The following is a 23,636-nucleotide window of genomic DNA, read 5'->3' as shown; positions in this document are numbered from 1 at the left end:
CACATGCATAAATGTGATATTAGGATCAACAGATGAACACCCTGTACATATCATAGCATGTGTCACAGGATGTGTTTTACTACATGTTTTCCCCATATTTTTTCTTCTTTTTTTTCTTTTTACACCTTCTATACCTTTCAAAGTTTTAATCAATTTAACATGCCACGAAAATCAAATGAATATGCATTCTCGTGCACAGACAGAAAAGGTTCAAAATGTGTGCTAAATCTCTAGACATTCAATTAATCATATAACCTATAGGATCAATAGAGCAAACCTTAAGAATGTAAAAGAGTTTACCTGTGAGGGCGAGTCCACATACAGAAATTTGGTAGGACTTACAGTTTTCTCTTCCCTTCTTTTTTTAAAAAAATAATTATGATTATTTTATATATTTTTTTTATCTCAGTAAAATTTACTTGTGCGTTAAATTTGCCAAATATATCATGTCCCGCTGACATGATGGAATGAGTCAATGGGACATGCCACTTGATAATAATCTGCCGTAAAAATATTGTGCCTCTTGCGCTTCTTAATAAGTACTCTCTTTACTTATTTATTGCTCGAAAACGGACTCTTTCCGTTTATTTTTACCGTTATTATCTCTCTCTATATATATACCCATCTGTATATATCTTAGTTTTTAAGCTGTGATCTAAGAAACACCGATCTCTCTGCTGTCGCAGAGGCGAAGTTCCTGGAACTTCTTATAAGAAATCGCCTCCATGTAATACTTCTCTCAATGTAATACGTGCATTTCTTATATCATTGACTCCCTTCCACACAGACAGCAATACACAATGACTTCATAAAATTCTAATTCTAAATCATTGACTCCCTTCCATAGAGATAGCAATACACAATGACTTCATAAAATTCTAATTCTAAATCATTGACTCCCTTTCATAGAGACAGCAATACACAATGACTTCATAAAATTCTAATTCTAATTCTAAATTCTTGATGATTCCGACCAGTCAGCGGTAATGCTGCACCGGTCTTTCGCTCTGCACAATAAAGACCAAACCGCCTTCGCATCAACACAGACTTCAGGGTGAAACTTTTCCACGGGCGTCCTCCGGTTTGCTTGTTGTCCAGAAAAGCTGAAAAGACTCGCACAGCCCACCCAGGAGATGCCAAATTGTCGTGGAAATTAGACAACACTCGCAGACTCATCCTCTGAAGGTAAAAAGGTTTATTACAGAAAGATGGTTAATACAGGATAGAATAAAGCAGGATAGAGAATGAGAGCGCTCTGAAGCCCTTGTGAGAGCGCTCTGAAGCCCCTACTATATATATGAAAAGCAGAGCATGACACACTTCTGTGTACCGATAAGAAGCAGTTTGAGGCAGTTCAAACAGGCTTTGTTTTAGGATCTTGGAAGATGTGCAGACGAACCTTGAACAGAAGAACATGTTTGTGTCTCTGTAAGCAGATAAACATTCTGTACTGATCTCAGTGACATGACATGGCCTTCTTAGGCGTTATCCTCAGATGAACATGAACAAGAACAAACTTATTACAAAGTGAAAATGAGTCATTTCCCTCACACATGTGTGCATAATTCTTTTGCACTATTTAGTTGTTCCAAAAGGTGGCAGCAGTATCCCAGTACCATTGATTCTCAAGGTAGTTGAAGAAAAAACAGAATACACAGAGGAGACGGAAACGAGTGCAGGTTAGAAAGTACCCGCATTTGTATAATTCTAGTCTTAAAGAGTATAAGGATTTGCATACGGGTGCTAATCGTGGCGAAAGTTTGCCTGAGCATTGTTCTTCGTGTTGTTGTGATTCTTCTTCGTTGTCGTCCTTCACACCAAAAGACCTGCTTTACTGCTCTGTACTGACTCTTGTAAGCCAGGAGGGGTATTGCAAGTGGTCGTAATGCGCATGCGTCGACCGCCTGTGTACGTGTATGCGTGTATGTCAGGAGGGGTAGTGCAACTTGTCATAATGTGCATGTGTCGACCGCCCTTGTATGTGTACATGTCAAACGGAGTATACTTTGAAAGGCTATATGACTATACGCTAGCGTACGCGTAAAAACACGATGTACACCAGAGGCTTTACTTAATGCATTTGGATATGCAAATGATCAGGACGATTTGATGAATATGCAAATGCATTGATGTATGACATCATCTGGTGTCTTGTAGCACACGTTAGCGACTTTCCCCTGAAACTCGCTCTGGTGGCACTGAGTTACAATAATTTAATTGAGAATTAACATTTGAAGAAGCGTCAGAAGAAGTGATATATTCGCAGGAAGAAGATCAAAAAATTATTCGTCGCAGTAAAAACACATTTTATTTATTACATTTTATTTATTACAGTATTACATTTTATTACAGTATTACATTTTATTTATATATATATATATATATATATATATATATATATATATATAAATATACATATACATACATACACATACACACAGTGTATAAGAGCGCGCGCGGGTTTCCCCCCCCTTCCCATTTCTTCAGTGTCACGTGACGCGGGCGGAAGCGTTTATGTGACCGGCGCACGCGGACTCCCGCGCGGGCGCTGCCATTTGGTCTTTTCTTCCTATCGCGTCGCGCGGAACACAAAGTGCTAAAGATGTAAGAGCGATCTGTTTTTACATTTATTTATTTCCTTTTCTACAAAACTCGAGCTTTGACGCAGCCGATATTTACCTTAACAGAAACGTTAGATAACTCTAATGGCAGTTTAATATTTTACTTACTTGCTTGCTTGTATTTATAAAACGCTAGGCGTTGTATGCACTACAGCTTTAGCATGGTGTTAGCATAGCTGTAGCTTAGCACGTCTTAGAAAATACGGCTTTTTTTTTTTTTTACTTCAGTTCGTGTTGTATTTTCTCATGATTATTTTAGATATATATTAACTCTTAGGTGCTGTACGTTTTTCTCAGGGCGAACAGAAGCGTTTGAGGCCTAGCGTGTGTGTTTTTTTAGGGCAGAGCCTGTTAGCGTTAGCATGATTAGCGAGTTAGCATTGGAAAAGCGGGTTTTGTTCCAGTTGAAACCAGTAAAGTGCGGCAACGCGTTGAAGCCTCAGTCTTTACACGGAATAAACTCTTGTACGGCACTGAGTCGGGTTAGAGGAGTTGGTGTGATGTTTCAGAGCTGAAGGCCTGTGAGAATTTTAATCCAGCGTGTTTTCTTACTTTAACACGCATTTTTTTAACTGCAGTGCGTGTGCACACGCTGTTGGCCGCCTGTGCGCCATTTAGAGTGCGTGTGTTTTGGGGGCCATCAGGAGTTTTAGAAAGATGTTGAGTGTGGATTTTGTGTTCCGGCCCTTTTGTCTGCTCTTCATAACCATCCCGCCATCTCTCTCTCTCTCTCACACACAGAGTCCCGCTGCTGAGTCACAATTTAACACACTCCCAGCCATGGCAGAGAACGACCCACAAGTTCAGTTTAAGGTAAACTTCATTTTTATCTTCCTGTCTCTTTATATGTAAGGAATTTATGTAATGATGACATTAATGATGTAATGTCTAGCTTGGGGGGGGGCAAAAGATTCACGTGAATGACATCACAGGTAGCTGAATAGTTTCATATCTGAGTTGTGGTTTTGTTTTTCTGGTGCAGATCTAGAAAAATAAATCTACATTTTGAAAGACATTTGTTTCTGTACCTGGTTAAAGTATGGCTGTTCAGTTACACTGCAGGTCTCAATGCCCAATTCAGAGATATTGACTATATAATCGGATTTATTTCATTTTTTGGGTATGACCTGCTTACTACTACTTATTGTAAGTGACCTGTATCCAATATCTGCATTTACACTACACTTTGTGAAACAATCCAAGGTAGACCCTTGGGCCAAAAAGGAAGTGTGAGCGGCGCGATTTGCAATGGACTCGGATGAAAATAAAGGTTTTACTTTCCGGACCATGTTTAAAGCTAAGCAGAACACTGGCCTCCTAATGCGGAGAAGGAATGGAAAGAAAAAGAGGAGAGCCCTTGAGTTGCATTTTTGGCGTTGGTGTCAACAACCATGGATTGTTGACGTTTGCTGTCATAGCGTGCCCCCACCACCCCCCACCCATCCCCAGGGCTCTTGTTGTCTGGGAAGTGTCCAAACTGCTTACACGTCAGATGTGAATGCACGTATCCGATTCATATCAGATTTATTTCTGCATATGAACGAGGCCTGGATCGGATCTGAGTATCAGAATCTCCAAGTGCTTTTCCTGCTTACACAGTCATGGGTCGTATCCGATCTGTGTCATGTGGGAGAGAAAAAAAATCAGAATTTGGTCACTTGAAGCATGCTGTGTGAACGCGGCCTTATTGATGACTCGATGTGGCCTCTGAAGTCGGGGCGTTCTGCACCGACATGGTGTCAAACATGATTGATTTATTTCTTCTGCATTTCTATGATGTGCTTAGTTGAGATCTAGAGGCTCGAGGAACCTTATCGACATGCGAAGTGTGCTTTCTGGTTTGTGTAACGGTTTCTCCCGTCCACAGCTGGTCCTCGTAGGAGACGGAGGCACGGGGAAGACTACTTTCGTGAAGAGGCACTTGACAGGAGAGTTTGAAAAGAAATATGTTGGTACGTGTAAAAATATTGTGAGAATATGTTGTGTAATAATTGGTCATTGAGGACAGTTTTTGTTAAAGATTTTATTCAACAATGTTGCATGTATGTGTTAAATATGTGATGTTTGAGTCATGGAGTAAAATGCAGTATGTTTATTGTGTGTGTGTGTGTGTGTGACATTTTTGTCCTCATTGTGGTGTTTGAGAACAAGTCATTCTAACTTGACTAAACCCCTGTGTTTTCCCTCAGCGACTCTGGGTGTCGAAGTTCATCCCTTGGTCTTTCACACTAACAGAGGCGCTATCAAATACAACGTGTGGGACACAGCCGGACAGGAGAAGTTCGGAGGCTTGCGAGACGGATACTACATCCAAGGTACGGTTCTGCCCCTACGTCATGCACTTCTGTAAAAGCTTTGGGGGTTGGCCGTAATGTTCCCTTCCTTTCTTTCCTCATCTCCAGCTCAGTGCGCAATCATCATGTTCGACGTGACCTCTCGAGTGACTTATAAGAATGTTCCCAACTGGCATCGTGACCTGGTGCGTGTGTGCGAGAACATTCCCATAGTGCTGTGCGGCAACAAAGTGGACATCAAGGACAGGAAGGTGAAAGCGAAGAGCATCGTGTTCCACCGCAAGAAGAACCTACAGGTATAGGGCATGCTGTGCAGCTCCCCCCCCCCCCCCCTTTTTTTTTTTTTTTAAATTATTAACCTACGTATTAAATATAGATCCAGCTTTTATCTTTGGTGCTGTAGAATAAATCTTCCGTTCGTTACTGCGTAGTGAGTTGCATCATCCGTTCCATTTCAGTACTATGACATCTCCGCCAAGAGTAATTATAACTTCGAGAAGCCGTTCTTGTGGCTTGCGCGAAAGCTGATCGGAGATCCCAACTTGGAGTTTGTGGAGATGCCTGCCCTCGCCCCACCCGAAATCGCCATGGACCCATCACTTGCTGCACAGTACGAGCATGACCTAAAAGTAAGTACACCTTTCTGAAGTAGTACAGGACTACACGGTGTGGTGTTGAAACATTTTGAGTATTATCATCACTAACACTTGTGCATTTGTCTCATCTTAGGTGGCATCAGAAACAGCTCTGCCAGATGAGGACGACGACCTCTAACATGTTACCCTTTGACCTTTTTTTTCCTTGTGGCATTGCTGGGGTTTCCTCAGCAATCGGCGTTTGCCCCCTCCCCTCTCTTCTCCTCTGTTCCCCTTTTACTGTAAAACACCCTGCGCAGATATTTTTATTTTTCAAATTGTTCATTTTGTGTTTCAGACTGAATAAACTGAAGTTGTTGTCGAATTGTAGACATGCTTGTATTGATGCCACCATTCACTCACTCTAGGACACATTTGTGTTAACTTACAGTAATGTGCTTATACACGCTCACCAGAGTGAGATTGGGTGTCCCAGTGCTTATTCTCCCTCTCTGTGTGGCTTTAAGCACTTAGAGAACAACTTTGAATAAAAACATTCTGAGTATACTTTGTTGGCTGGACCTTTTCATTTTCATCCGAGCAAATATTTAGTTGTATGACATTATGTGGCTTAATATCTGTTCATTAAAACTAAGGTTTTACTGGATTACTGTTGAAGATTGATTGATTTATTTTACTTTTTTTTTTTTTTTTTTTTTTTTTTTTTTTTTTCCCCTGATTTCATGGGAGTCTATGGGAAAAGGTGTAGCTCATATGCAAAACTGCCTTTTCATGGTTCACTATTTTTTCATTGGAAGTCATAATCATGGAGGGCTTTGTAACATGCCTGCTACAGATAATGCCCCAAGAGCAATACATGACTTATGTAAATCAGAATTGCACACCTATAAATGTGGCATGCATTCTCTGTAGCATTAGGAGCACCACCCAAAGTACTAGTGTTGGTATTTTTGCACATTTTATTGAGGTAAATGCACATGGTGTCTGTCGTGTACACTATGGGTCAAAAGTGTGTGGACACTTGACTGAAATGTTTCTCGTGATCTTAAAAACCTTTTGATCTGAAAGTGTATGATTAAATGTTTGAAATCAGTGTTGTAGACAAAAATATAATATAATGAACATATTCCGTTCTTTCATTAGATAAATAACATTTTATTTACAAAACAAAAACATTTTTTAAATGGATGACTGAGTGAAATATTCCAAAAAGCAGACAATAAGTGTCCAGCGTCGGTGTGAACTCCTTTAATACTGTTTAAAAAGCATCTCAGGGAAATTCCTCGTCGTCTACTTTGAAGATGCTAGAATACTAAATTATTTAGATTTATTTTGGATTTTTTTATCACAACAAAATTACCATAGTTCCATTTGTGTTACTCCAGAGTTTTGATGATTTTAGTATTATTATCAAATGGAGGGGGGGCAAATAAAGAATGACTGTCTAAGCTTTTGATTGGTAGTGTATATGTATGTCAGCTTGGATTGTGGTAGCTCATTGGTTTACGGTTCTGTGCTATTGCTAGTAAAGGTGAGTTTAAGTCTCAGAACTACCATGGACTCATTCTTGGTTGGGAGGAAACCCTCAAACTGCTTGGAGGATTTATCATTGGAACATACTCTACCTGCCTGTAAATCCTTTGGATTAAAGTCTCTGAATGCTTTTAATGAAAAAGGAAGTATGTGATCCAGACAGTACCACAATGATACCTGAATTTGATCCCAAATAATTAGATGGTTTATGATCCATTCATGCAAGAATATAGTATATTCTAAGGGTAATGCTCTGTCAGCGTGTTTAAGCCATAACTATACTGTTAAAGGATGTTTATCCTTTTTTTTTTCTTTTTTTTTTTTTTTTACAGACCTATTATTGTAATGTGTTGAAAAGTGCCATGAAGGTCCTTATGCGCCAGTAGGATCATGTCTTACCTGATTGGCAACTTAATGTGACCGTTTTTCTGATGAGTCAGATGATCTAGTTCATAATTTGAACCACATTAGAAATGTCCTGTCTTCATTAGGTATGGAAGTGCATTTCTGACATGTAGGGAAAGAAATTGCATAAGTATTTGTTTATATTTTTGCAGCAGCAGTACGTCAAAATTGTGACCTCAACATTCGGACATTTCTCAGAACCTTGTCTTATGATAGGCCTATGCAAGTAGTCAAAATAATGTGTGCTTTTGATTCGTGTCTAGTGCATAACTCAAAGCTGTTTAACATGATAACCCAGTTGACCAGCTTTGTTAATAGATAACTAACGTGATAGTTTGATAGCTAACATAGATACCTATTCAAATTGTGAATGCAGAATTATACTGCACCTTCTGTTCCAGTAAAACAGATCTGTTTTCTATATACCGTCCAACAAAGAAATCCAGTTAGTTAGCTACATCACTTTGATTCTTTATGTGAAAGGAAGACCCAAGTGATTAGTGTCTGAAGAGTCAGAGGCCATGTTTTATATATATATATATATATATATATATATATATATATATATATATATATATATATAAATTCAACATAAGTCAATATCTTGGTATATCACATCAAAAAATGTTGAGATACAGTTACATTTTTAACATAAGTCAAAATATTGAGTTAGAATTATGACAATACTGAAAAAAGCCATCTTAGCAAGTGGAAATAAATTGAATATAGTCAAACTTACAAAGCCCTCCACTAATATTGGCACCCTTGGTAAATATGAGCAAAGAAGGCTGTGAGAAATTATCTTTGTTGTTTGATCTTTTGTTAAAAAAAAATCACAAAAATACTCTGCTCTCATGGATATCAAACAACTGCAAACACAACACAGGTTTATCAAAAAATATTTATCTCACTTATTGGCACCCTTTTAGTCAATGCTTTGTGCTACCTCCTTTTGCCAAGATTACCGCTCTGAGTCTTCTCCTATAATGCCTGATGAGGTTGGAGAATACATGGCAAGGAATCTGAAACCGTTCCTCCATACAGAATCTCCCAGATCCTTCACATTTCGAGGTCAATGCTGGTGGACTCTCCTCTTCAGTTCACCCCACAGGTTTTCTATGGGGTTCAAGTCAGGGGACTGGTATGGCCATGACAGGACCTTGATTTTGTGGTCATTAAACCGTTTTTGTGTCGATTTTGATGTATGTTTTGGATAATTGTCCTGCTGGAAGATCCAACCACAGCCCATTTTGTGGTCAGTAAACTGTTTTTGTGTCGACTTTGATGTATGTTTTGGATCATTGTCCTGCTGGAAGATCCAACCACAGCCCATTTGAAGCTTTCTGGCAGAGGCAGTCAGGTTTTCATTTAATATCTGTTGATATTTGATAGAGTCCATGATGCCGTGTATCCTAACAAAATGTCCAGGTCCTCTAACAGAAATACAGTCACAAAACATTAAAGATCCACCACCATATTTAACCGTGGCCATGAGGTACTTTTCCATACGGCTACCTCTCTGTGTGCACCAAAACCACCTCTGGTGTTTATTGCCAAAAAGCTCTATTTTGGTTTCATCTGACCATAGAACCCGATCCCATTTGAAGATCCAGTAGTGTCTGGCAAACTGAAGACGCTCGAGTTTGTTTTTGGATGAGAGTAGAGGCTTTTTTCTTGAAACCCTTCCAAACAACTTGTGGTGATGTAGGTGACTTCAGATTGTAGTTTTGGAGACTTTCTGACCCCAAGACACAACTAACTTCTGCAGTTCTCCAGCTGTGATCCTTGGAGATTTTCTGGCCACGCAAACCATCCTCTTCACAGTGTGTTGAGACGATATAGACACACGTCCTCTTCCAGATTGATTCATAACATTTCCAGTTGACTGGAACTTCTTAATTATTGCCCTGATGGTGGAAACGGGCATTTTCAATGCTTTTGCTTTTCTTATAGTCACTTCCCATTTTGTGAAGCTCAACAACCTTTTGCCGCACATCACAGCTAAATTCTTTGGTCTTACACATTGTTATGAATGACTAAGGGAATTTGGCCTGTGTGTTACCTCATATTTATACCCCTGTGAAACAGGAAGTCATGGTTGAACAATTTCCTGTTCCTAGTCACCCAGGTGTGCTAAAAAAAATGTAAAATATCACTAGTACACAATATGTGTACAAATTTTTTTTTAATATCAATGGAAATATACTTCAAATATATTTTTCTCATATAAATTCATAGGGGTGCAAATAACTGTTGCACACATATATTTAACTAATATTCTAATGGCAGAACATTTGACTCATTTTAAGCATTTATTTCTAAAAAGAAGCAAAATGATCTGCCAATAGAATAAGAAAACGACAAGCTTGAAATGAGTAATAATGCCTGTAAGTTTAATAATCTTATATTTGGTTTATTGCAATCTTATAATAAGAAATATTCGATAATTTAACTATATTCAAGATAATGTCCCTTGCTAAGATGACTGTTTTTTGCAGTGCCATTATTTTCAGATAAAAAGCCAAGTATTTCAAACAATTTAAACTTTTGACATGTTAGACTTTTAAGATAATAAGTCAAAACATTTTTTGATATATTGCTGCTGCCAAAAAATAAAAATAATGCAAAAAGAAAAGAAAATGCACTGTTTTCTACCTGCCGGAAATGATGCACTTCAATAGCTAAATCGGCCAGATTATCACCCCTGATCCTTCTTGATAAATTTTTGAACATACTTTTTATTTATTGAACAATCTTCTTGAACAATCTTTTTATTTATTGGACCAGAAATTAGAGGTTTAAGTCATACCCAAAGTGATGGTCATATCAGGTAATATCTGCTCCATGCACACTCTCAACTAGACCCCCACAAGACCTCAATACTTGGTCCTCTTTTCTTTTTTTTCTTTTATACCCGCTCTGTATGGCTTTCCATACCACTGTTATGCTGATGACATCCAAACTCATTCTGTCCTCCCGCTCTCTCCTTTACAACATCAGGAAGACCCGGCCTCTTTTCTCCATGGACACCAGTCAGATGCTGGTGCAGTCCCTTGTCTCATTTTGAGATTGAACCACTACAACTCTCAGTAGTTTGCTGTAACTGATCCAGAATCCTGCTGCATGAACAGGTTCTCCCACATTCCTGCGTTCCCTCCACTGGCTCCCTGTAGTTGATCAGATTTAAAACGTTAATTCTCCCCTACTAATCCAAAAATTCTATATCGTGCTTCCTTCAAAGCATGGCCCAACTTGACCCACAACAAAGGCCGGTTTCACAAAGCGAGTTGGACAAACTCAGAGATGAAGAGTAAGTTTTGAGTTGACAAAACCAAACAAATCCAACCCGGGTTAAGTAAGGTTAACAGGATTCATGACGCTGGTTATCTATGTTCTCAGTCAACCCAAGGACCTGTACCATGAAGCCAGTTTAGATGGCTAGCCAGGTAAATTTCAATTCAGTTTGTGCCTACCCATGGTGGTATGAGTTTCAGGTGCCGTGAAAGTGGTTCGGCTTTTACCGGTGTTCATCACCATGGTAACTTACGCTTCACGGCTATCCTGTTCCGGAGTAGGTTATGTTCTGGGTAAGAGAACTCAAACCCAAAATTCAAACCCAGCTTGGACCAATCAGCTGTGAGCAAAGTGACATATAAGTGATGCAACTAATTTTCAACTTAGCGCAAATTATAAGAAGAGCACTTCGCAGAGAAAGAGTTTTTAGGAATAGACAAAATCCCCTGGCTTTCCCTGATACTTACTTGCATTAAAGATATCGATTTTCTTTGGATGGAATCTCATATCTTTGTCAACTTCTTGAGCCGCACATTAAAAATCTGACACACCCTTACTGTACCGCAATCTATATATATTTCTTTGCGAGTGGTACATATTTGCTCGCGGCGTCATTATTCCTGTCCTAATATATTTTCATGAATTGATATTTATTTTTTAAATATTTAATTAAAACAATTTTCATTTATATTAAATGAAATGACATGAAATGAAATATGCTGGGGTTATAGGTTTTCGATTCGTTTATTCTCATTGTGAGCCGATAAAATAAACATAGGCATTTACCCAATCAGCAAATGATCCATCAGCAATGTTCCTGAGCTTTGACAGCTGCAACGGTGTTCCTTTTTGCAGTTAGTGTGGGTTTAAACTTCTCATATTTCTGCAAAATATTTTCTTGCTTTTCAACTGGAAGTATGCTGCTTTTTCCATGTTGAATGCTATTGGTTGTTCGGTGCCGACATTACACTTTTATGTGCACACACTCGTGGACTAATCGCAGCTTAAGCCAGTGGTTCTCAAACTGGGGGCCATGGCCCCCCTGGTGAACCACCAGATGGAGCCTGATCTGACAGAGAAAGTTGATAACTAGTGTCATGGTACCAATTAAGCCTGATTGGATTGGTTTGGGTTTGTCAACTCGAAACTAATCCCATAACCCTGAGTTTGTTCAACCACCTTCATGCTCCGGAGCAGGTTGGCCGTGTAGTGTAAGTTACCATGGCGATGAAACCCGCTAAAAACCAATCCATCTTATTGAGACCCAAAAAACAGAGAAAACTCAAACTTACATGGGCAGCCACTGAAACCCAGGTGGTAGACTGAACTGCCCCTGGCCACCAGAACAGCTGAGTAACATAAACAAACCAACAACAGCTACATAAAAATATAGCTGCAAACAGCAACTGGCGGGTCCAAGCACCAGAGTGCAGCAGTAGATGTTTTAGCCAGAATTGGCATGTGCATGTTAAAATGTCACATCACTAAACATACATGTGTACTTAGAGCTACATTGCACATGTGCAGTGGAATTATGCCACACTTTCTGTTTGTGTGGTGTCACATGTCATTCGGTTGCCTTGTCATGGCATCACTGTTAAAGATATCAGACATTTCTTGGTAATTTAGCACTGTGGTCATCTTGACATCATGCTGACCAAGTTTTGTTTGAATCTGATGAATCCCCTAGGAAGAGTGTTAAAAAGTTCTGTCAGAATGCACAAAATCCAAAATGGCTGACTTCCAGTTGTTGAAGTATCAAGGAGATCCATATACCCAGTAAATTTGGTGCATGTAGGTAAAACTGGGTGCCCATAACTAAGAAAAAATATCAGACTGAGCCCCCAGGGTTTTGCTAGAACAAGATGATCAACATTTCTGAGGTTTCTGCCAGGTTTTGGTAGTTTTCGAGGATGCCAAGCACCTCAGAAATTTCTAAAGTATTAAATAATAATAAACAAAACAAGAGGGACCTGTGTATCCTTGATGCTTGGATCCTTAAAATCCATAATTGCTCTACTAACTCTCGTACATACTCATCTGTAACAGGATTTAGCATTAAATTATCCCTAGATCATGATCATGATCATCCCTAGATCAAGGTTTATTTAAGGCGCTTGCTAATGAATGCTAATAATATAAATGTAAATGTAACTGTTAGCCACAAGGGGGCGACAAACCCCTCAAAACGATCTCAAGTCTAACAGTCAGCACGCATCTCAGGAATGCCATTGTTCAACCAACTATTACTGTAAATATCAATTGAATGAATCCATTTACACTGATCATGTGTTTGTGTTATTGTTAATCTTTATGGTTTCTGTTTGGAAAATCATATGCATATCATATGATGTAGAGCATGATGTAGGCATACTGTATATGTTGTTTTTTTGTTCCTTCATGTGTTCCTTCACCTCAGACACCAATCATACTTTTTACGAGTTATTTGTTGCTAGCAATGGCTGCATTTTGCTCTTAAATAACAGATAACAGGTTGGGGGGGGGGGTTGCATAAAATTAGCAAATACATAAAGTGTGGTTAACCAGTATCCACGCTAACAGCATAAAGACATTAAAGGCGTTCTAATGATTTTTTTTAAACGCATTTGTTAAGTAATAATTAACCTTTTAAAAAGGAAGGAAAACTCGAGTTTCTTCTTCCCACGACTTGTGGAACATTACAAATATTTAATAGGAGTGATTTTTACCTGTCGGTGGCTTTTAGTGGTTAGCACGTTCGCCTCGCACCTCCAGGGTTGAGGGTTCGAATCCCGCCTCCCCCTGTGTGCACGGAGTGTGCGTGTTCTCCCCGTGCCTCGGGGTTTCCTCCGGGTACTCCGGTTTCCTCCTCCAGTCCAAAGACGTGCATTGTAGGATGATTGGCATTTCTGAATTGTGTGAATGGGTGTGCGAGTGTGCCCTGCGATGGGTTGGCGACCCGTCCAGGGTGTCCTCCACTTTGTGCCTTCAGTTCCCTGGGATGGGTTCCAGGCTCCCCACGACCCTGTGTCCGTAGGATAAGAGGTATGGAAAATGGATGGATGGATTTTGACCTGTGTTGAGAATGTAGTTGAGTTGGACACAAATGGTAACCCAATCATAGAAATACCCATTCCTCTTTTCTGTTTTATATATATATATATATATATATATATATATATATATATATATATATATATAGATAGATATAGATATATAGATATATAGATATATATATATACTCATTTACAGGTGACAGAACTCAAATTCTGCCTTAATCTCAGGACAGTAAACTGAAGCCAACTGTTAATAATGATTAATTATTAACTTGTTTGTCCAGTCCACAATTCCGATATATCTAAATGATTTTTTTTTCCCATTTACTAAAATGACGTATTTATTTATTTGTGTTGAACAGTGTTTTTGCTTACAGTGTGATTTGGCACTTAAACTGAGTTCTGGATTCAACTTTGGTCTTCCTTTTGTGATCATTATGAGGTGTGAACAGGTTTTCTCCATATCAGTTACATCACACTTACACCACACACACACACACACACACACACACCTTAATAAAGGACTCATAGGTGATGAGTTATACAATGGCTTACTCACTGTGATCTAATATGGAGACCAAACTGAACAAACCTCTCTGTTCACTGTTTCAGAAAAAAAAGAGAGAGAGAGGAAGAGGAATTATTTAGTTCAGTAGTTACAACACACACACACACACACACACACAGAGTGAGAGAGAGAGGTCAGCAACATTTTCATACGTGTGTCACCTATTAGAACGAATGACGACACACACATACACACACACACAGGTAGGCTAACACAAACAAGGCGTGTCCACTTTACCAAGCGGTTTGCATAGGTGTGCTAGTGCGCATGCGCGGAAGGACAGGGCTTAGAGTTTTGTGATTACATACAGAGAGAGAAAGAGAGAGAGAGAGAGAGAGATTAAGCGTACACAACTGGTGTCTTAATCCTCTGAGCGGATAGATTTAGACGGAAAAACACCACAGGTTTAGGGCACAGCAGCCATTTTTATGGGCCGTTTGTGGATAAAGTGCACTTGGAGGAGGAAGACGGCAGCCTGAGGGAGAAAAGAGGAAAACTTTTTATCTATTTATTTTTTTTTTTTTGGTCCTCGGCTTTTCACTTCCCAGCTGCTGCAACCGCCCGCTTCACTTTTTCACCTTGTGTCTTCATTTCCCGAGTTACTTCATTTGATATCGGTGACCTCCACAACGCGAAGGCAGCGATGAAGGACCGCCTGGAGCAGCTGAAGGCGGTGAGTGCGGCGGTCAGATTCAATCTCAGGAGATATTTCTTGATTAAAAAGCGGGTTTTCGAGTGAAACTCTCGCGTCCAGCTGCTCTTTCAACACCCGAAGGTCTTAATGAAACACTACAGGGATGTCCTATCACACTAAAGGAGGAAAAAACCATTTAAATAAGACCTTCTACTCAACTTAGTCAGTTGCTGCATCCACAATAGGTCTTCTAGTGCACTATAAAAGCCAGTCTTTTAGATCTGAACGAGCCCTTATCTGTCATTTCTATCAAAAGTAGGCCTTTTGTGACTTAATAATTGATAATGGAATTAATAAATGAAGTAATAATAATAGAAATAATGATAATGGAAAAAAGGAAATGTTCATCATGGAAAAGGTATGATGAATAGAATAATAATAGATTTGTTATTGGCCTTCATGAGTAAGGGAGGAGAGGATGTGGTCAGCTGACTCGGCGTGTTGAGGTCATGTGAGAACGTGTGACAGATTGTCTTTCTGATTTATAATGTAAGTACAGTATAGATATTTGTGGAACACCCCGATAGATTAGTATAGTGGACAGAGCGTGCAGTGCATGTAGAGAGATATTCATGGACCTTAAAAGAAAAACACACACAGAATGAGTGAGTTAGAGATGGACAACTAGAAAAGAAATAGAAATCCCCCGATGTAATCATGTAAGAAGACAAATACGGGGACATAGAGTGAGAAAGACCCAGTTAGAAAGAGAGAGAGAGAAAGAGTGATGAACTGACGGACAGAGAGACAGGACAATGTCAGAAAAAGAGATAGAAATCAGCCAGACTGATAGAACGACTGACCAACTGATGGACCGACAGACCAACAAAGAGAGAGAGAGAGAGAGAGAGAGACAGACCGACTGTCAGACAGACTGGAGTACAGACAGACAGTCCAAAAGAAATACTGATCAACAGACAGAAAGAGAGGCAGTTTGATGTCAGTCAGACCGACCTATAGATAGAACAACAGATTAGCAGAAAGACTTGACCGTCAGACCGAATGACAGACCGACCAACAGACAAACCGATGCACAGATTAGATGAGATACGGTAATACTTTATTAATCCCCAGATGGAGAAATTAAGGAAGATACAGACCGATAGACCAACTGATAGAACAACAGACAGACAAACACAGAGACAGGCTGACTGGAGGACAGACAAACAGAACAAAAGACAGACAGGACGACCGACAGATAGACAGAGAGATGAACAAACCAAGAGATCGATGGACAGACAGAAAAACAGAGAAGGAAAGACTGACAAACAGAAATAACGAATGACAGACAGAACAACAGACAGATGGATAAATTGATGGACCGTGAGAAGGAAAGACAGACCAACAGAAATACCAAATGACAGACAGACAAACCAAGATACAGATAGCCAGCCCGAGAGATCAACGGACAGACAAAGACAGAGAGTGAGAAGGAAAGACAGACCAACATAAAGACAGATAGACAGAGATTGACGGTCAGTGAGAAGGAAAGACAGATAAACAGAAGTACCGTATGACAGACAGACCAACAGAAAGACAGACAGACAGCGAGAAGGAAAGAAAGACCCAGTAACACACAAAGTGAAAGAAACAGTCAGTAACTGAATGAAAGCTCGAGAGCCTGAAGCAGGATTTGTTGCTGTGCTGCTGTTTCTCTGTCAGTTAAATATTTTCCTCAGCGCCCGTGTTACCTGCAGTCTCCTGGCAGAAATCCATGACTACACGCAGAAATCCATGACTACAGACAGAAATCCACGACTACAGACAGAGATCCACGACTACAGACAGAAATCCATGACTACACGCAGAAATCCATGACTACAGACAGAAATCCACGACTACACGCAGAAATCCACGACTACAGACAGAAATCCACGACTACAGACAGAAATCCACGACTACACGCAGAAATCCACGCCTACACGCAGAAATCCATGACTACAGACAGAAATCCATGACTACACGCAGAAATCCATGACTACACGCAGAAATCCACGACTACAGACAGAAATCCACGACTACACGCAGAAATCCACGACTACAGACAGAAATCCACGACTACACGCAGAAATCCACGACTACACGCAGAAATCCACGACTACACGCAGAAATCCATGACTACACGCAGAAATCCACGACTACACGCAGAAATCCATGACTACAGAAGCGTATAGAGGAGGTTCTCTATATCTGTGTGCGAGTGTTTGCTTGTGCACATTAATGATTATGATGTACTCTAATTTACATACGTCTGAGGAAGGAGATTCGAATTCAGAGCAGGTTTTCACACACTTCTCTCTGAAGTGAAGGAGAGATTATACACTAGATTATACGACGTGTGTGTTGTCATGTCATATTAGAATCCTGGGTGTTTTACTTTGTCCTCTGTTTTCAGAGATCCGTCTCTGTAATGTTTAACTTGCTGGTGGGGCTGCTTTATTGTTCTGCTGTGTGCATACAAGCTTTATTTTAAATGAACACACACGCGCACACACACACACACGACATAAGACAAATCCTCTGGCAGGCTCTGTGAGTCAACTGTGGGACTCTCAACAGCTGAATATTGTGTGTGTGTGTGTGTGTGTGTGTGTGTGTGTTTATCTGCTTCTTCTGTGGATTTCCAGGAAGCCTAAATGATGACCTCTTCATTTAAACACTCCGCTTTCCTCCATTCACACTCAGGCCACATTTTTATTTTTATTCTCAGTCAGCACACACACACCTTTTGTTCTGGGTCTTGTTACCCGGGTAGGAGAGATTTGTGCTGAGCTAGTGTTAAACAGACACATCTCTCGCTTGCTCACACACACACACACACACACACACACACACACACACACACATACGCAAACACACAGTCTCTCTTCAGGAAGTCTCACGTAGCCTTATCTCCCTGTCTCAGCTTTTCCAGTGCATGCTGTGTGTGTGTGTGTGTGTGTGTGTGTGTGTGTGTGTTTCTCGGTCTTTTTGACCTTCACACAAGCACATTGTGTTCTCAGTTTTATAATTCTTCCCATGTTCATGTGTTGCTTCCCTCTGTTGTCATTATTAAAGGAAATCTCCACCCTGAAGCACAGTCAGTGTGTTTCTCTCGAAATCTTTGTGTTGTGTTTAGTGATTCTGCATTTTCATTATTCCTGTGAGAAGGTGTGGGTGTGGGTGTGGGGCATGCTGATGTCACAGGAGCACATTTGTAGCAGTTATTATGCCAAAACAGCCAGATTTTGTTGTTACCACCTAAAAAAACAAGACAGCAGGAACCTCTTTTGTCACTCAAGATAATCCATTGGACCGAGTGTCCCAGAATGCAATGCAGGTATAATGACACATTTATGCTGAGTTATGGCAGAAATTCAGCTCGGTTTATTAATGATGAGTACTGATGAGGAGGTGAGTGATGGCACCAGGATGCACTATGGGAAGACGGTAAGCCGGTGGAGGAAGTGTGATGCTCTGGACAATGTCCTGTTGGGAAACCTTGGGTCCTGGCATTCATGTGGATGTTACTTTGACACGTACCACCTACATAAACACTGTTGCAGACCATGTACACCCCTTCATGGCAACGGTATTCCCTAATAGCAGAAGCCTCTTTCAGCAGGATAATGCATCCAGTGACACTGCAAAAATGGTTCAAGAACGGTTTGAGGAACGTGACAAAGAGTTCAAGGTGTTGCCTCGGCCTCCAAATTCCCCAGATCTCAATCAGATCCAGCGTCTGTCGGTTGTACAGGACAAACAAGTCTGATCCATGGAGGCCCGACCTCGCAACTTACAGGACTTACAGTAAAGCATCTGCTGTTAACATCTTGGTGCCAGATACCACAGCACACCTTCAGAGGTCTTGTGGAGTCTTGTGGTGGCACTAGGGGACCTACACAATATTTGGCAGGTGGTGTTATGGCTGATCGGTGTATATTTCAACAGCTATAAACAGTATTTCCTTCACAAGCCTCTCTGCATCATGTTGACTATTATTAGACTTTGCTACGTAATCTTTTTTTAAAAATATGTTTATTCTTAGCCTTTGATAATGTGAAGCGTTCACCGTTCATACAAGTCCCTGTAAGTCGTTACTATAGAAACGATAAACCTGTTATTTACCTTACAGCCGACACTACCCACAGAGCTGCTGTTATAGAAAACTAACCCAGGGCTATAAATAGGAGGTAACACACAGGCCAAATTCCCTTAGTCATTCATAACAATGGGTTAGACCAAGGAATATAGCCGTGACGTGCGGCAAAAGGTTGTTGAGCTTCACAAAATGGGAAGTGACTATAAGAAAAGCAAAAGCATTGAAAATGCCCGTTTCCACCATCAGGGCAATAATTAAGAAGTTCCAGTCAACTGGAAAAGTTATGAATCAACCTGGAATTGGACGTGTGTCTATATCGTCTCAACGCACTGTGAAGAGGACGGTTCGAGTGGCCAGAAAATCTCCAAGGATCACAGCTGGAGAACTGCAGAAGTTAGGTGTGTCTTGGGGTCAGAACGTCTCCAAAACTACAATCTGAAGTCACCTACATCACCACAAGTTGTTTGGAAGGGTTTCAAGAAAAAAGCCTCTACTCTCATCCAAAAACAAACTCGAGCGTCTTCAGTCTGCCAGACACTACTGGAACTTCAAATGGGATCGGGTTCTATGGTCAGATGAAACCAAAATAGAGCTTTTTGGCAGTAAACATCAGAGGTGGTTTTGGTGCACACAGAGAGGTAGCCGTATGGAAAAGTACCTCATGGCCACGGTTAAATATGGTGGTGGATCTTTAATGTTTTGCGGCTGTTTTTCTGTTAGAGGACCTGGACATTTTGTTAGGATACACGGCATCGTGAACTCTATCAAATATCAACAGATATTAAATGAAAACCTGACTGCCTCTGCCAGAAAGCTTCAAATGGGCCGTGGTTGGATCTTCCAGCAGGACAATGATCCAAATCAACACAAAAATGCTTTACTGACCACAAAATCAAGGTCTTGCCATGGCCATCCCAGTCCCCTGCCCTGAACCCCATAGAAATCCTGTGGGGTGAACTGAAGAGGAGAGTCCACCAGTGTGGACCTCGAAATGTGAAGGATCTGGAGAGATTCTGTATGGAGGAACGATCTCAGATCCCTCGCCATGTATTCTCCAACCTCATCAGGCATTATAGGAGAAGACTCAGAGCGGTTATCTTGGTAAGGGGAGGTAGCACAAAGTATTGACTAAAAGGGTGCCAATAATTGTTGCACACCTATATTTAACAGTTGTTTTTTTTTTTGATAAACCTGTGTTGTGTTTGTACTTGTTTGATATCCATGAGAGCAGAGTATTTTTGTGAATTTTTGGAACAAAAGATCAAAAAGTTAAACAATAAAGACAATTTCTCACAGCCTTCTTTGCGCCTATTTACCAAGGGTGCCAATATTAGTGGAGGTCTCTGTAGTGTTAAGAATTTAAAAACTAAAATGGTTCTAATTTGTTTAGCACTTTTCATGGTCTCTGGTTATGTATAGTGGTAATGTCTTTGTTATTCTTTTAAAACGGTACAAAGTAGCAAAAAAAAAACAACCTCTTCAATGGGTAAGTGTTTAAAATCTTTTGACTTTGTGTGTGTTGATGAGTGTCTGTTAGTGTGTAGTTGTGTGTCGGTTAGTGTGTAGTTGTGTGAGTAGTCTGCAGTAGCCAGCATAACCACCAACATGATGACGCCGAGAAAAACGCTTATTTTGCTTTAAGTGCCGTTTTACTCGGACTTTGAGCTCGACAACTTGTGACTCGTGGCGTGCGTCATAAAAACGACATTCACCACCGGGTTTCTTCGGTGTTCCTGAAACTTCCTTCCAGTTTGTTGCTCAGTCATAAACGATATTTTTAAACAAACTTTCCAAGATATTTATGAAAGTCCCTGCCACTCATCTTATCTTATACTCGGACTGCTACCCCAACCTCAGCATGTATGGCGGACAACAGATAGAAGCTAATCAACTAAAGCTGAATCCCCGTGAGACCGAGTGACAAAAGATGTGCGAGTATTTTCAAAAGGAAGGCGCATGTACAGAGGACAGGAGCAGGAAAAAGGACGCTGACTGTTTATACCGGAAAAGTTTTAGACCCTATCATCAAGAACGAAGAGCATGGGTCTGGGGACAGGAACGACGAGGCGAAAAAACCTCGCGTGTTCAATGAGATGTACGCTTCAGTAGTCCGTATCATGTGCGTCCCAAGGATAAACACCAGTCACGGAATGATGGACGCTTTGGCACAATGTGGCTTTTTTCCTGATTTGAGATTTTGTAAAATGTAAAATATCAGAACTGTTAAAGAGCCTAAAAAAAAATACAGGAAAATAATGAGCATTTTCCAGTTTATGGAGAGTAGGCGAGGTGTAATGTTATCAGCTGGATGGTGGATTTTTAAGAGATTCTGCAGTAGCGTGTGGTAAAGAGTAAAAAAAAAAAACAATAACACTTCAATAATATTGGTTAAAAAGTAAAAAAACAAAAACAAAAAACACTTCCAATGACTAAAGCTCTGTTTAATCTTTTGAGACAAAATCTTCATCCGTTTTATACATTTGGCTGAAAACCGTTCATGAGTCGTCATACGCTCTTTGGCGTACCTCAACCTCAAACTGTAATACCCATAATGCAGTGGACCTAAACACTAACCCTTGACTTTCTAACACTAGTGTACGCAATGTTTTCGTTACGCTCCAATGCAAAATGCGTAATAGTTGGCAGGTCTGGTAATAAAATAATAATAACATAATAATAATCGGCGATCGACATCACTGGATATAATGGCAGTGCAATATAGTGAACGGATGATAATGTCGGTATATGGCGCAAATCTACCTTTTTTTTTTTTTTTTTTCCCATTTTCTCCCCAATTTGGTCAGTTCCCACCCACCAGCCAGATCTCCTCTATCATGCATCATACCACAGCTACCACCCAGTGAGGCTGAGGGCTAATGCTTGCTTTGTCTGAGACACGTGACACCAGTCGACCACATCATCTCGTATTGCTGTCATCATGCTTTGTAACACGCATGCTAGAGTCATATCACCCTGCAGTTCACGCCTGGTATCCCACTGAAGCTAAGCAGGGTTGAGCCTGGCCAGGATGGGAGACCTCCTGGGGAAAACTATGGTTGTTGCTGGAAGTGGTCTAAGTGAGGCCAGCAAGTGGTATAACCCCGGTGTCCTGGTGAAATTCCCCCAATTGGCCCTTCTCTATCATGGCCCCATAATAATCCCCATTGTTGAATCGGCTACATCACTCTCTCCTCTCCACTAATGGATGGTGTTGTGGGCATCCTGGCACACTATGGCTGCCGTCGCATCATCCAGGTGCATGCTACACACGAGTGGTATGTACATAAAGTGCTTTAAGTGTCAGGAAAAGCGCCATATAAATCTAACTGTAAGTAACGCGCTGAAGAAAGTGCTATCCGCCCTCTTCCACATACATGTTCTCACAGACCCTCACGATTGGTTAGTGCCACTGTGATTGACAGGTTAAGAGTACTCGCAATCTCCCGACCATAATGCAGGAGCCCTGCAGGATGCGCATATGCATCCGTACAGGATTTCGCAGAGTTCTTTTGTGATTGTTGCGGCCAAAATGCTTGATTTTTGCAGATGTGTTTTGTGTTTCTTTTTTTCTTTTCCTTTTTTTTTTTTTTTTTTACAGAAAACTACTTGAATTGGCGGAATTGGTTTTCAGTAAACGAGACCTTTTTAGCTGTACTCATGTTCGACGCACGTGAATCGAAGAGGGCTTTGGCTGGATGCGTGTCGTGACGACGTCACATGCCCAAATCTTGAATTTTTGAAAAATCGCACGCTCCTGCGAGTATCGCAAAGCTTGCTTTATTTTGCGTTCATTTCTGCAAACTTGCAAATGCTTGGAGGGACTGAAAACGGATCGTTACAGCTGATCTAAACCCTCGCTTCATTTTATATTTGCATATACCACAACGTGATGATTCTGCAAATAACTTTGTGAAACGGCGACGTGATCATATCCCCGTACGTCACACAGACATCCGGGTTTGCAGGGAAGGGAACCACTCTATAAACTCGCTCAGACGTGGGGATTTCTAGACATACAAACGATCAAAGTGGAGATAGTGTCTTACATTTTCGCATTGAGAATATGGATTAAGGGATATTTTTAGAAAGAGTCTGGATTCGTTTCCGCCTACAGCTATAATATAACAACTCGAACGCTACATCAGCCAGTCTTTCTTGCGTATCCTCCTTTTTGACGGTCTCTGTTGCCGTGTCTTATCGTCTGCCGTCGATACATTAGAACATAAGCTAATCTCAGAGGAAGAACTTGTACTGTTCTACGAATCCGATAGGTCTGTTAACCTGGATTTACGTCACGGGTCTGACGCATCTTGAGAGAGATGGATTCAAATCGCTCTAAATTCATGAAGCATGTAGTGTTGTAATCGGGTGCAAACAAATTTCCCCGAGCCTTCAGTTTGCACAGGGAGAGATATGAGCTAGCATATGGAAATGTTTAGTAAGTCAGTCTGTCCTTTTAAAATCCTATTAAATAGAAGTTTGTGCCTTTTAATGAGTCACATTCAATAAGGCTAA

At 40.5% G+C, this 23,636-nt stretch overlaps 2 protein-coding genes and 1 long non-coding RNA gene across 6 annotated transcripts in view; 2 read left to right on the top strand and 1 right to left on the bottom strand.

Moving 5' to 3' along the window:
• The first annotated feature begins 990 nt into the window (after positions 1 to 990).
• ran (RAN, member RAS oncogene family) lies at positions 991 to 6,057 on the top strand. Of its 2 annotated transcripts, none has more exons than XM_053631748.1 (7): positions 991 to 1,185; positions 3,363 to 3,434; positions 4,489 to 4,573; positions 4,811 to 4,936; positions 5,024 to 5,211; positions 5,374 to 5,544; positions 5,645 to 6,057. In XM_053631748.1, the coding sequence occupies exons 2-7, from the start codon at positions 3,402 to 3,404 to the stop codon at positions 5,687 to 5,689; spliced, it is 648 nt and encodes a 215-aa protein (XP_053487723.1). In that variant the 5' UTR covers positions 991 to 1,185; positions 3,363 to 3,401; the 3' UTR covers positions 5,690 to 6,057. The 2 variants fall into 2 exon arrangements, with proteins under 2 accessions (XP_053487723.1, XP_053487722.1); XM_053631747.1 differs by lacking the exon at positions 991 to 1,185 and adding an exon at positions 2,498 to 2,604.
• A 4,044-nt stretch (positions 6,058 to 10,101) lies between these two features.
• Positions 10,102 to 14,490, bottom strand: LOC128611899 (uncharacterized). Its single transcript, XR_008386633.1, has 3 exons — positions 14,154 to 14,490; positions 13,452 to 13,747; positions 10,102 to 10,616 (listed from the first exon to the last, which is right to left on the bottom strand). It is a non-coding gene; the product is annotated as an uncharacterized LOC128611899 (long non-coding RNA).
• A 168-nt stretch (positions 14,491 to 14,658) lies between these two features.
• stx3b (syntaxin 3b) overlaps positions 14,659 to 23,636 on the top strand; it is a 30,435-nt gene continuing 21,457 nt past the window's right edge. Inside the window, exon 1 of one of the 3 annotated variants that reach the window (XM_053631743.1) lies at positions 14,659 to 15,019. In XM_053631743.1, coding sequence (XP_053487718.1) covers positions 14,990 to 15,019 — 30 coding nt within the window. In that variant the 5' untranslated portion in view covers positions 14,659 to 14,989. The remainder of the gene's footprint in view (positions 15,020 to 23,636) is intronic. The other 2 variants (XM_053631740.1, XM_053631742.1) reach the window with 2 other exon arrangements.

This window comes from Ictalurus furcatus, chromosome 8 (genome assembly GCF_023375685.1).
Source record: "Ictalurus furcatus strain D&B chromosome 8, Billie_1.0, whole genome shotgun sequence".
Lineage (NCBI taxonomy): Eukaryota > Metazoa > Chordata > Actinopteri > Siluriformes > Ictaluridae > Ictalurus > Ictalurus furcatus.
The sequence above is the reverse complement of the archived record's forward strand: the minus strand, read 5'-3'. Positions and strand labels throughout refer to the sequence as shown.

Bases quoted from the DNA above. Each gene is read 5' to 3' on its own strand.
- ran (XM_053631748.1), top strand. From the start codon at position 3,402: ATGGCAGAGAACGACCCACAAGTTCAGTTTAAG. The intron at 4,574-4,810 runs GTACGTGTAAAA...GTTTTCCCTCAG, and splicing joins GTTTGAAAAGAAATATGTTG to CGACTCTGGGTGTCGAAGTT. The intron at 5,212-5,373 runs GTATAGGGCATG...GTTCCATTTCAG, and splicing joins ACCGCAAGAAGAACCTACAG to TACTATGACATCTCCGCCAA.